General features: G+C 39.5%; 1 protein-coding gene and 1 long non-coding RNA gene across 6 annotated transcripts; one reads left to right on the top strand and one right to left on the bottom strand.

Annotated features, from left to right (window-relative positions):
- Window positions 1–1,138: 1,138 nt before the first annotated feature.
- Window positions 1,139–3,021, bottom strand: LOC120572404. Its single transcript, XR_005641436.1, has 5 exons — window positions 2,846–3,021; window positions 1,788–1,850; window positions 1,627–1,659; window positions 1,411–1,512; window positions 1,139–1,291 (listed from the first exon to the last, which is right to left on the bottom strand). It is a non-coding gene; the product is annotated as an uncharacterized LOC120572404 (long non-coding RNA).
- Window positions 3,022–6,825: 3,804 nt separating this feature from the next.
- Window positions 6,826–10,642, top strand: LOC120572369. 5 transcript variants are annotated; one of them, XM_039821654.1, is made up of 8 exons: window positions 6,827–7,324; window positions 7,440–7,787; window positions 7,945–7,986; window positions 9,513–9,536; window positions 9,650–9,688; window positions 9,778–9,885; window positions 10,046–10,080; window positions 10,185–10,642. In XM_039821654.1, the coding sequence occupies exons 1-8, from the start codon at window positions 7,282–7,284 to the stop codon at window positions 10,287–10,289; spliced, it is 744 nt and encodes a 247-aa protein (XP_039677588.1). In that variant the 5' UTR covers window positions 6,827–7,281; the 3' UTR covers window positions 10,290–10,642. The 5 variants fall into 5 exon arrangements, with proteins under 5 accessions (XP_039677590.1, XP_039677589.1, XP_039677588.1 ...); XM_039821652.1 differs by having other exon boundaries at window positions 9,775–9,885; XM_039821656.1 differs by lacking the exon at window positions 9,513–9,536 and having other exon boundaries at window positions 6,826–7,324.
- Window positions 10,643–12,011: the final 1,369 nt, after the last annotated feature.

Genomic DNA, 12,011 nt, shown 5'->3' with positions numbered 1-12,011 from the left:
TTGGTTGGGTTTTCGTTATTATGGAAAGTTGGTTGAACGTTTTGGGAACGTTCGTTTTTGGTTACATCGATCGTTCTCCGAACGTTCCCCTAACGTTGCAACCTTTAGTGAACGTTCTAACGTTGTAACCTTTATGGAACGTTCCCCTAACGTTGTAACCTTCAGGGAACGTTCCCCTAACGTTGCAACCTTTAGAGAACGTTCCCCTAACGTTGTAACCTTTATGGAACGTTCCCCTAACGTTGTAACCTTCAGGGAACGTTCCCCTAACGTTCTTTTTTTACATTCCCCTAACCTTTAACAAACTTTAACAACAATGATACTAATTTTATTATTACTTTAAACCGTCTGCATGAGCAGGAATGAATTATATATTAGCAGGAATGAATGAACAGGCAAACTTGATTGGATTTAAAACTTTAATTTACAATATACAAAGAAGAATAAACAAAATACAAAATAGATAAGGATGTAGAGTGCAAAGTAATAGTGCAAGATGCATATTGGAATGATAAAGTATGTAATGTGTAGGTGAATGGCCAAAGTGGGGAGGAGCCCACTTATCAGCAGTTCAGGAGAGTGATGGCAGAGGGAAAGAAGCTGTCCTTTGTCTGGTTGTTTGTGTGTGCAGGGATCTGTAGCGCCCGCCAGAGGGGAAGAGGCAGGAGGATGGCAGCAGAGTAGAAGATGGCCAACAGCTCATGCTTCTGCAAAAAAAAAAAATAGAGCTCCATGGTTTTGAAGGCTCAGTCCTTCTCAGCTGACCTAAAAAGAAAGAAACTAAAGTTTGATATGTCATACTAAGAATAAACACATTAACAAAAGCAAGACAAATTGCCTGACTAACAACCCTGTTTTTATTCTGATCACAAATATTGATAGTTTTTGATTATTATGATTATTATTAACATCACAGAAGAATTTCAATTTACTGTCTGTGTGGGGCAAACTTCAGCACCAATCAAGTCCTCCGCGTCTGCTGCAGTCAGCGCGGGGAAGTTTTTCTGGGAGACCGCTAGAGTAGAAGTCAAAATGAAGCAACGTTACAAGTCAAATTAAAACCTTTTATTAGCCAAGCTAAGCATAATACTGATGTGAACAATAAAGTTATATATTATATAATAACTCCTGCCTGTTATAACCCTGCAGATAGTCAGGTCCTGGAAGGCCTTCTTTCCCTTTCTGCCCCGCAGGATATACAGTTTTAGAACATCATTAGTTGCGACTCGCCGTAGTATGCGACGGATGGCAGTACCTCCGGTCGAACCTCCGGGCTTGTCAGGAAAAGTTGCTGTAAAACATATAGAAACACAAATTATACACGTGGAACAAAGTGGAGAGCTTGTACAATCTCATTTTGTAAGAGAAGTCAGTTCTGTTATAATTTCAGTTATGCAAAAGCCACTGTACCTTCAACTGGGTCCCAAGATGAAGTGGCAGGCCGAGCTCGCGTTAGAATACACCCATCCAGCTCTGGGCAACCAGCTGGTTTCCTGTGTGGTGTTGACTCATCTAAAAAGAAAGTAGATATGAATATTGGTCAGTTCATTTATGGTAGGTTTCTTGCAAATGCCATTGCATAACTACTCTGTTACATTAGATAATTGCAAAAAAGAAAAAACTTACATGCAGGTGGTGGAGGCAGTGATGTCTACTGACCTGAAAAAAGGCAGGAAGAGACAAACACATCAGAACAGTCACATGATAAGCAGCAGGTTGAGGGTCAGTAGTTCCATGGTAGGAATATGACTCTGGTTTCTTAAATGCATGTATAAATGTTAACTTACGGACAGGGCTTCCAGACACACGCTCCGTCCTGGAACACTTTCTTGCTTGTGGACCAGAGTCATCTGAAATAAAAGACCATACAATTTGTACTGATTGCAAAAATATTTGAATGTATACAGTGTAAACAAACATTACAACATAAACATTGTATGTGACGGTATTTCTCAGGACTTTTGCATTGTAGCCCAGAGACTTTCTAATGGGGAGACACAGCATCCATAGAAATGCATGGGGTTAGTTTGTAAAGCCAGTATGGCAGCTGTGTAGCCTACACATATTCCGTCTCTTCCTGTATGCTTCCCCATTCACTTCAATAGGAAAATAGCTTGCCGATAACTGCCCAAAGTACGTTGCAAGGTGGCCGCCGAGTGACTTGCCTAAAATGACTGATTGTACTGGCTATCATGTATGTACTGTACACTGAAACTAATTGAAAGAGCTGGTATGTCTTATTTGTAACAACAACGCAAGCAGGTTAACACGATGACACAAAACATACAATGCGGCAAAGCATACATGTCGTGCACAGCAGCAAACAGTCCATTTAAAGCGTACCTCTCGCCACAATGCAACCTAGGATCTTTTTGTGAATGTACCAGAGTTAAATTTCGTTTAAAAGCATAATTAGGACGGAAACGCCACTTTTAAGACTGATCGTATTGTCGTTTTCGGGTCAAATGGCCTTTTGAATGGGAGAACTAGAGGCTACTTTTATCGCATCAAAATCACTATATGTAAAACACTAAGAAGGCTCGACACAACATGAAACTTTGCACGAAGTCTCACCAGGGGATTTACACATGAACTCGAGCATTGAGAACATTGTTTGTGCACAAAGAGTTTACCAAAAATAAAAAGTTTTTAACAAGTCGCTGCTTGACTGGCAAGATGGCGACGAGGGGAAAAACAAATGCTGAAGTGAGTTGTTGAACCTTTTTTGGTCAACTTGATCAAAACCGGAATATAACAAAGCACTACGAGGGAAAGGGCTTACGGTTAAACCCAAACCGTTACATTACAACCATAACATCATGAAACTGTAACGTATTTCACTTACTTTTTCGTGAGATCGTTTGGCGAAGCAAATAAAATCTTTCTTTGTCCGTGTGATCGTATCAAACGCAAACGGAAGTCAGGAGGACAGGACTTGAATCGGTCACCTGAGAGCAGAGGCACGGTCTTCCCCTACTGGCGGGGGGGTGTAACGGTTGGATTTAAACACTGAACAGAGCCACTTGTTAGAAGTGAAATGAAAGAAGTGAATTGTCTTAGTTGTGAAAATCGATGGATTCTTGTTTGAAGTATTTTCATTTAATACAGTTAAAAAAACGAAATCAAGCACAAAAGTATAGTTTTTAGCAAAATTGATTTCAGCCTAAAAGTAAATATATTATCTTGCTATGTTGTTTATCTTACTTAGATTTCATAAGACCAATCATTTTTGAGTGAATCTAAATCAAGTGACTGCAAACCTTTTATATGCTACTTCAAACACTTATATGAAGCTGGTTTAAATAAACATTTCAAAACCGCACTCTGAACAACCAAAAACAACCAAAAACAACCAAACGGGAACGTTGTGTGGAGGTAACAGTGCAACCACAGGAGAACGTTTCAGTTGGTTGGTTCCCCTAACGTTTAGGGAACGTTATAACCATGAGGGAACGTTCCCTAAACGTTAGTTTTTGGTTTGGTTCAAACTAACCTTTAGAGAACCAAAAACTAACGTCCCCCAACGTTCCCTAAACGTTCTGTGTTAGTGGGGTGTTATCTAAAAGATTTTCAATGTAATGGCTCAATATTTAAATGATTGACAGTGTGGATGAGGTTGTTATAGTTCGGCCAGCCAGAGTAGGCTACAACGTTACGGATGAAGAGAAAGAGAGAGAGAGAGAGAGAGAGAGAGAGAGAGAGAGAGAGAGAGAGAGAGAGAGAGAGAGAGAGAGCGAGAGAGAGGCAGAGGAGGGTGAAGCAACAGCTGAAGGGCTGCGAGGCTCGGGATATGGACAGATGATGGCAGGCTTAATGCTGATATGGCACAATGATTAACAACATTTTAAAATGGCACTTCATATTACCAAGGTTGCTGACTTCAGAGTTAGATTAAGGAAGGAGTGAGTGACTTACACATCACGCATCAGTATATGCAAGTCAATATGGAATCCTGTGTATAACAGTGTGTTAAATGTAATTTGTATTATTAATACATACTAAGGCCTGCATGTCCCCTAAGATCAATAGTTGATCGTGACTTTTTAACCTCTCAAAGATCACCGTCCCGTCAACGGGATACTTTGTGACTGTGGCGTCGCTGTAACCTCGATAAAACTTCCACTCATTAGCGTTTTTATAACTTTAAAGCATTAAATCTTAAAAATATACAGCCATGCGTCACACCAATTGAAAGCTTAGTCTCTAATGATTAATTTAAGCCCACATACAAAGCATAAGATGATTTATAGCAGTTACACAACTGTTACAAAGTAACAGAAAATAAAACAATGCAGCCGTAAACCACGCAGATGGCGATAAGTGGCTAAATCCTTTTTTTTCAACAAAGTTGTATTTTGCCCAAAACTTGATTTTCATAAATCCCCAAGAGTCCAAGGAAATGTAATATCCAAGCTTTATATTCCAAAATGATGTCTTCGCCTCACAATGTTGAAGTTTCTGGCCGAATCACAACGGAAAAACGTGAAAAGTTCTCCATTTCCGCACTTGTTATCGCCGCTCGCTTCTCTGCTGTCAGTACCCGATCCGTTCCACCGGCACAATCCGTTCTGCGCATTCGCAAGATGTTCACGCATGTGCTGTGGTACGAGGATTTACGACACTACCCAATCTGTTCCCACGCTAGCTAACGTTAGTTTAGCCAATAGCTAATTCGGCGGACCGCTAAGTGATTATAGCGGTCTGCCGTTAGCCTCCAACGGGAAGCTAACGTTAGTTTAGCTAACGTTAGTTTAGCTAACGTTAGTTTAGCTAACGGTTAATTTGGCTAACCACTAGCTGATTGTAGCGGTCTGCCGTTAGCCTCCACAGTTAGGCTAACGTTAGTTTAGCTAACAGCTAATTCGGCTAACCGCTAGCTGAGACAGCATGTAAACTTTAAAAGACCCTCAAAATAAAACTTGAAAATAAACGTTAACATATATAACAGCTGTTACGTCAGTTCTACTTGTGCTCATTTAAAATACAATCACTCAATACTTGTCTTTATTGTTATAACTGTAAAGTCTTAATTTAGCTGTAGCCTGCTTTTCCCATTATGTTTGACTTAACGTTATTTTAGACTGAATCTAGCTGTCCGTTCTGCCTGCACGATCCGTTCTGCGCATGCGTTATTTTAGACTGAAGGCTGTCGGCTAGCGGTTAGCCGAATTAGCTGTTAGCTATCCCGGTGGAGGCTAGCGGGGAACAGATTGGGCAGGTCGTAAAACGGTATTATCATCTGCGCATACGTCATGGCATACGTGTCATCTTGCACATGCTTAGAACGGATCGTGCCGGAACGGATCGGGTACTGACATCTGCCCAGCTTGCTACATGCTCATAGTGGGCGTTATCGTATTCCCTAGCTTCTAAGCTTTCGATAGACATCTCATTTGAGCCAATCCGTTCAGGTTTGCTTCTGATATGGCCAATGAAAGAGGACAAGCCGATGACACCATGTTAGGGACCACGAGGAGACGATCGACATTCGCACGGACCAGTTAGATTTAAATGCTACAAGACCCGTCTAACTTTTTAGCCAATGAGCAGACAATTCGATTGATATGCAATATGGGCATGACATTTTAACCCTGTGTTGGCAGGAGCTCTGTCAAAGCAAAAACTTGGCCTATCATCAGAATATCACAGCCTATGGAATTTGTAATGACTTATTTCTATATTTTTATGTATATAGTTATTTCTTGTATGTGTGTGATTGATGTGGGTGTGTTTGTGTATTTGAGAAGTGTTTTATTATATATTTATTGACTTTTTTCTTTGCACTTTTCAAATTGAAATAAGAAAAACGGACAGACATTTCTGTAGAAAACAATTCATATAAAATAAATTTTTGAGTCTTTTGGCTTCTGGATTTTTCTATAGTAAGCTGAGACATGTGGCTATGGCCTGGGTGTATCTGTATCTTACCAGATGTGTTTACAGTATTTTATTTTAATCATTTTACAGATGTATGACTTGGACGGAAATAAAAACCTCCATTCTAGCCTCTGTAACTCTGTGTCAGTAAGGCCTAGAATCACCCTGACACTTGTAACAAAAAATTGAGAGTGTTACCTTTCACACATCCCAGAGTGTCAAAGTATATGGGAGCTGTACCACTTTTAATTTGGGTATGACGTTTAGACCAAAAAGCATGAAATTTCAGCTGAATCTTAAGAGGTTAAAAGTGTTAGCTCTAAATAAGTGTTAAACTTTTCATCACTTCCCTCTTCTTTAAACTCCCACGCCCTGCTATATTTTCACATAGTGCCTCTGTGTCTATTAACAGGTGTCTGAAGCAGTGTGACAGTTAGACAGTCCGATATTAAAGCTTTACTCTGCCTATTAGTGTTAAATGATCATACATTATTACTGGATGAATCATTCTAATGCATGCATCAAACAGTTTAACAATGTACTACTGAGAAAGGAGTCACTTTAATTTAACAACAGCCACGAAACACAACACCTAATAATTAAAAAGTTAGGATGTTTGGTCTATATTTCACTTTGGTTGGTGATGACTAACTTTGCAGCTCTTGGAGACAGTTATAAGATTCAGTAAGATTGTTGTTGCATTTGTTTTCTGTCCGCTTTTAACTTTGACCCAATAAAACCACAGAATCTGTTGTCTGTCCTTAAAATTTGAATAATGTGTGTGGGCCAGAGCCAGACTGGCCACCATCCTTATGATGATAATAATCATCAGCTCAGAGAGCCACTGCTGGGAGTACGTATGGATATGTAATGATAACAGATCTTCACACTCACACACTGAAGCATGTTGCGGAGGATAACAGCTATTCTATTTTAAAAGTATGTTTTTTTTTTTTTAAAAGTCAATTTCTTAATTCAGCTTGTGCAGAACAAACATGAACAGCATCTGCGAGGGAAACCACTACATTCTGAAAATAGATTGCATAATATACTGTAGAAAATAGGAAGTTCCTCGCTTACAGAGCGTGAGAATGTTAAGTTTAAAATACAGACTGTCTGCTAAAGTCATTTTATGATAGAGATCAACCAAGGTTATGTGAATCTTATTCTGTATTAGTGGATTTGCTTCGACCGTCTTACATAAAGGCCTCGATGAACCTGATGTAAATAGTTTTCAATTGGTTTGAACATTACTCTGGTAACTTAATAGGAAATGACCAAGAATAACTTGGTCTGGTATCTGTTGAGGCGATCATTTGTTGTCAAAGACTCCACCTCTGAAGTTGAGAGCAGCCTTCCTGGAGCACAGTTAGACATCACAGAGCTGTGATCATACGCACCACGATGAAACGGAGCCTGATAACAGCTTTAATTCTTTGCAGCATCAGTAAGTACTGACAATACTTTTCTCTCAACTTCATAACTTCCAGCATTAAAACTTATTATATTTATTAAGATGTATTGTTTGCCTTCCTATAACAAGTCTCTGCTGTTTGTTTCAGGCTGGATCTCTGTCTCAGGTTCTGAGTCTCACACTGAGACTGTGGAGGGTCGGCCGGGTGGAGAAGTCACACTCACATGCTCTAACCCGTCCAACCGAGACGCTCTAACATTCTGGTTGAGAGTGGTCAACAGAACCAAGGCCAGCTGGATCTCCACGATGATCAGCTCTACAGGAACACCTTTATACAGTGATGTAAATCAAAATGGAAGATTCAACATGAGTACCAACATCTCCACTCTCTTTCTCCAAATCAAACATGTGGATGTATCTGACTCTGGACTGTATTTCTGTGGATTTTACATCGAAGGACGTTATAATTTCAGCGCGATACACGTCAATGTTAAAGGTAAGATTATAAAAATCCTGTGTTCTGTATTCTTCTGTTTATATATGCTAATATCATAATTGGCAAAAAAGAGCACATTTCATCATTTTAAAACAAGACAGTGATATCATTTTTCAAGGTAAAATCAGACATGAACTTATCTTGATTTTGTTTAAAGACAGTGATGATTCTCATGACGACACCAACAGGAAGTCTGAAAGTAAGATTCTCTTTCACATTTCTTTAGTTGTGCCGAGTGACTGCTAGTCCTTTTAAGATAAAAACAATGGGCCTCATTCACCAATATCTTCCTAAGTTTTCTCTTAAATATGTTCTTAAGAAGGTTCCTAAGAAAAGTCTACGTCGGATTGATGACGTGTTCTTAAACAACCGAATTGTTCGCATCTGTGTTCTTAGGATTGATGAATCCCACGTCTTCGTAACTGAAAGCGCGTGCCAGTTGTTCCTACTTAGCATAAGAAAACGAAGTGTCATGTCCCATATAAGGACATGACACTTCCTGTGCACCTCCTGGGAGACAGGTTTTCGGAGATTGTCGGAGCCGCGGTGGAGGAAGTACTGAATCTCAGTACTTAAATAAAAGTACAAATAACCAGAGACATATTTACTTATACTTATAAAAGTAGAAGGTGTCCACTACCACAAACAAGGCCTGGCTTTCAAAAAAAGTTCCTATCCTAACCAGCATAAAACGGAAATGTGTTGTTAGAATCGGAATGCGGTTGGTTTTATTCATGGATGTATTTTATTTTCTGTAACCATGCAAGTAAGCAAATAAAGTGTGTGAAGCAGCGCAGATGGGTAGATGTAAGAGGTCCAGCCAAATAAATAAGATATGAACGCGTCTTACGCAGCCCCGGCGGAGGAGTTAACGGACGCTGTGGAGAGAAATAGATATAGCAACTTTGATTTAAAACGCAAATAATAAAACAAACGTTTTCATTTTCACTTTTACCGGAGGCTGTATTACCGAGGGTCAGCGGCGCTGTGCCCGGGCTCTGCAGCACCAGCCGGCTTGGATCAGCGGTGCCCCATATATACAGTATCTACGGCAACCAAACTTCACTGGTGAGACAAAACGTGTGACGGTCAGGAAGACATTTTGGCAGGGGGAAACTGATCAGAAAATGTAACGGAACATTGTAGAAATGTAGTGGAGTAGAAAGTATAGATAATTGCTGAAAATATAACAAAGTAAAAGTCAAAAGTAGGCTATGCACTATTGAGTCTACTTAAGTAAAGTACAGATACGTGAAAAATGTACTTAAGTAAAGTTACGAAGAATTTGTACTTTGTTACATTCTACCACTGCATTTTGGCCATATAAATAGCAATCACCAAATAACGCAGGATTTATTCAGTTTAACTGCTAATGTAAATTGCAGTGTTTGTGTTTTTTTGCATAATATGATTTCTTTTTCAACAAATGATCAGAAATACATTACAGTACAATACTATCATTGTAAACGACTGTAGAATTAAATAAAATGCATTAACCAATTATTTGGAGCAAATTGTCATCACTCAAATGTGCGTAAGAGTGCTTTTCAGTGTTCGTAGATTTTGTTCTTAGCTAAGAACAAATCCAAGTTAAGAAAACATTAGTGAATGCCAGAATCTTCGTAAAACGTTTGTAAGAAGGGTTTAAGAACACATTTCTTCGTAAGAACGGTTGGTGAATGAGGCCCAATGTGTCTATCCTAATTTTGGTTAATGTTCTCACAGTTCTCAAGCCCATCGATGAAAAAGGTAATAAACATCTTTCTATATTTGCTAATTTGAAAAGATTCCAAATAAGAGAGTGATACAATATTTCAACGTAAAATCAAAAGTAAATGTATCTTTTATTTTTTTCTTAAAAGGCAGCGATGAATCTCATGACGACGACAGGAAGTCTGAAAGTAAGATTCAAAATAAAAGATTGAATGTTCTCACAGTTCCTGAGCCAGTAAATGAAAACAGAGTAATTCTATTCTCTTTCTTTCAGCAGAGTCTGATGGAACAGCAAAGCTGATGATTTTGATCCTGGGAGCTCTGACTGTTCTCCTCTTAATGGTCATCATTGGTCTGGTTGTTACAATCAGGAAACTTCAGAAAGGTACTTCCTTAAAGCTACTCTCTTGTTTTCTATTTTTATTTCTTCACTACTTGTGTGAATATATTGAAAGAAAAATGTTTGCCGAAACAGCATAAGGGCGAAGTCACGATGAATAATGATTGTCAGTGACCTGATGGGACGTTTGGTCTTTTTCATTCAGCTGCCAATGAAGAACAGAATCCACAACAGCCTGAGGTGAATCAACTTTTATCATTTACTTTTATTTGTTTCATCATTTTAAATTGTGTCAAGTCATTATTTCGTTCAAGATAAGGGAGTGTAAATATTCTCTTTGACAGAACCGGGCCTCTGAAGAGCTGAACTACGCAGCTGTGGCTTTCCGTCCAAAAACAAGAAAAACAAGAGAAGTGGAGCCCAATGTTGTGTATGCTTCTACTAGATAGACTCAGGATGAAACCAGAGAAGAGGTTCAGAATAAAACTGATGCTTTATCATATTCATCTGCCAACCCGGTCTCACGGCAGTAAGTGAAATGGTCACGTTATTTTGAATCTATTGATACGTGTTCACTGGGATGTTTGTGTTTTTTTTCGTGGTGGCCAGCAGGAAATGGTCTATAGGGAGATTAACGGGGAAAGCAAACGCCACACCCCAGGGGAGGACGCCTCACACGCCGGTAGACGGCCGCGACGGGATGGCGAACGGGGAAAGCAAATGCCACAACCCGGGGGAGGACGCCTCAAATGCCTCCTTACGCGGATTTTCAGCATTTCATACTACTCGCTGCCGTAGTCGTGCTGTGATCACGACATATGCTTCCCATTTAAATACATTAGTTTACATTTTCGTGCTGCCCGCCTTGAAAAAAAACGACAAAAACGTTCCTGTGAACACGAATCAATAGATTAAATAATGTGACCATTTCACGTACTGCCTTGAGACTGGGTTGCATCTGCTTATGGTGGACAGGAGAACTGACCATCACTTTGTCAAAAGAAGGACAAAAGTTGTGCAACCTTCTTCCTAGTGCCGAGTTTGAATCGCTTTTAAAGTAAGAAGATTTTGTAAATGCTGACTTGATAGCAGTGCGTCTATGCTGGTATGGGGAATACATAGATACAGCAGCAATCCAGTTTCACATTTGACTTAAAAAAAATTAACTACTTGCTTTTCTTTTTTTTTTTCTTTTACTACTTGTTTCTGTTAAACTCTGACACTGCATTTCATCGGTAGTTCCACTTCCCCTCGTTCACTTCCCCTCAGATAATATAAGCATAAGTCACAGGGAGGCGGTTTCGGTTAATGTCATGCACCTCATTGGAAAGTACTGCTTGCTGCATTACTTGTAAGAAAGGTGCTATAATATTCTAGCCTCGTGAGACAGTCCTGATGTCGCGAGCTCCAGTTTTCTACTTGCAGATCAGTCTGGCATCTTGAGATAGAGAAAATTTGGAGCCGTTCGCCAAACGGCCGACCAATCAGCGTTGGTTTTGAGGCAGGTTTAGGTGTGACGCAACGAGAAGCGACTGTTAGTCAAAACAACATGGCAGCTTCCACGGATGATATGAGCGTAGCAATCGGGCAAGTTTTATCTGAATTAGAAAGTATTCCTTCATTGAAAGAAGAGCAAAACACAGCACTAGAGGCTTTTCTCGGAGGAAAAGATGTTTTTGCTCTTCTCCCGACTGGTTTCAGCAAGAGTTTGATCTGATTGGTTGATTTGGCCAGTTTATCACCAACATAGGTGGTGATAGACAGATGGTTTACCCAATCAGCTAACCAGTATTTTCCCCACTTCCCAAAAGTTCTCCAAAGGAAAGTTCACAGATGGATATGCCGAGAAAATGCAAAGCAATCCATCTGGTGCAGTCAGATTAATAATATAATGCACCTACAACTGGAAAAACACAGATATACATCGTGTGGTTCCTTCATTGATAGAGTAGAAGCTAGGAAACACATACTCCTATCCCCTTGGCTCCTACCTTAACTCTTAGCTCTGAGAACTACCTGAGGTCTGATGTCAATAAGTATGTGGAGCAACTTTTTACTTTGATTATCTGTTCTGATTATCTACCATACAGGAACTATTGTGTTCGTGTCTGTATGTAAAGGTTTTTGTAAAATAATTTCTTGTAATATTTTAAATTAAAAAAAAAAAGGTG

This window comes from Perca fluviatilis, chromosome 14 (genome assembly GCF_010015445.1).
Source record: "Perca fluviatilis chromosome 14, GENO_Pfluv_1.0, whole genome shotgun sequence".
Taxonomy (NCBI): Eukaryota; Metazoa; Chordata; class Actinopteri; order Perciformes; family Percidae; genus Perca; species Perca fluviatilis.
This window is presented reverse-complemented; position numbering and strand designations above follow the sequence as displayed.

Coding starts and splice junctions, on each gene's coding strand:
- LOC120572369 (XM_039821652.1), top strand. CDS start 7,282: ATGAAACGGAGCCTGATAACAGCTTTAATTCTTTGCAGCATCA. Junction 9,537..9,649: donor CAAGCCCATCGATGAAAAAG/GTAATAAACATC, acceptor TTTTCTTAAAAG/GCAGCGATGAATCTCATGAC. Junction 10,081..10,184: donor AGAATCCACAACAGCCTGAG/GTGAATCAACTT, acceptor TCTCTTTGACAG/AACCGGGCCTCTGAAGAGCT.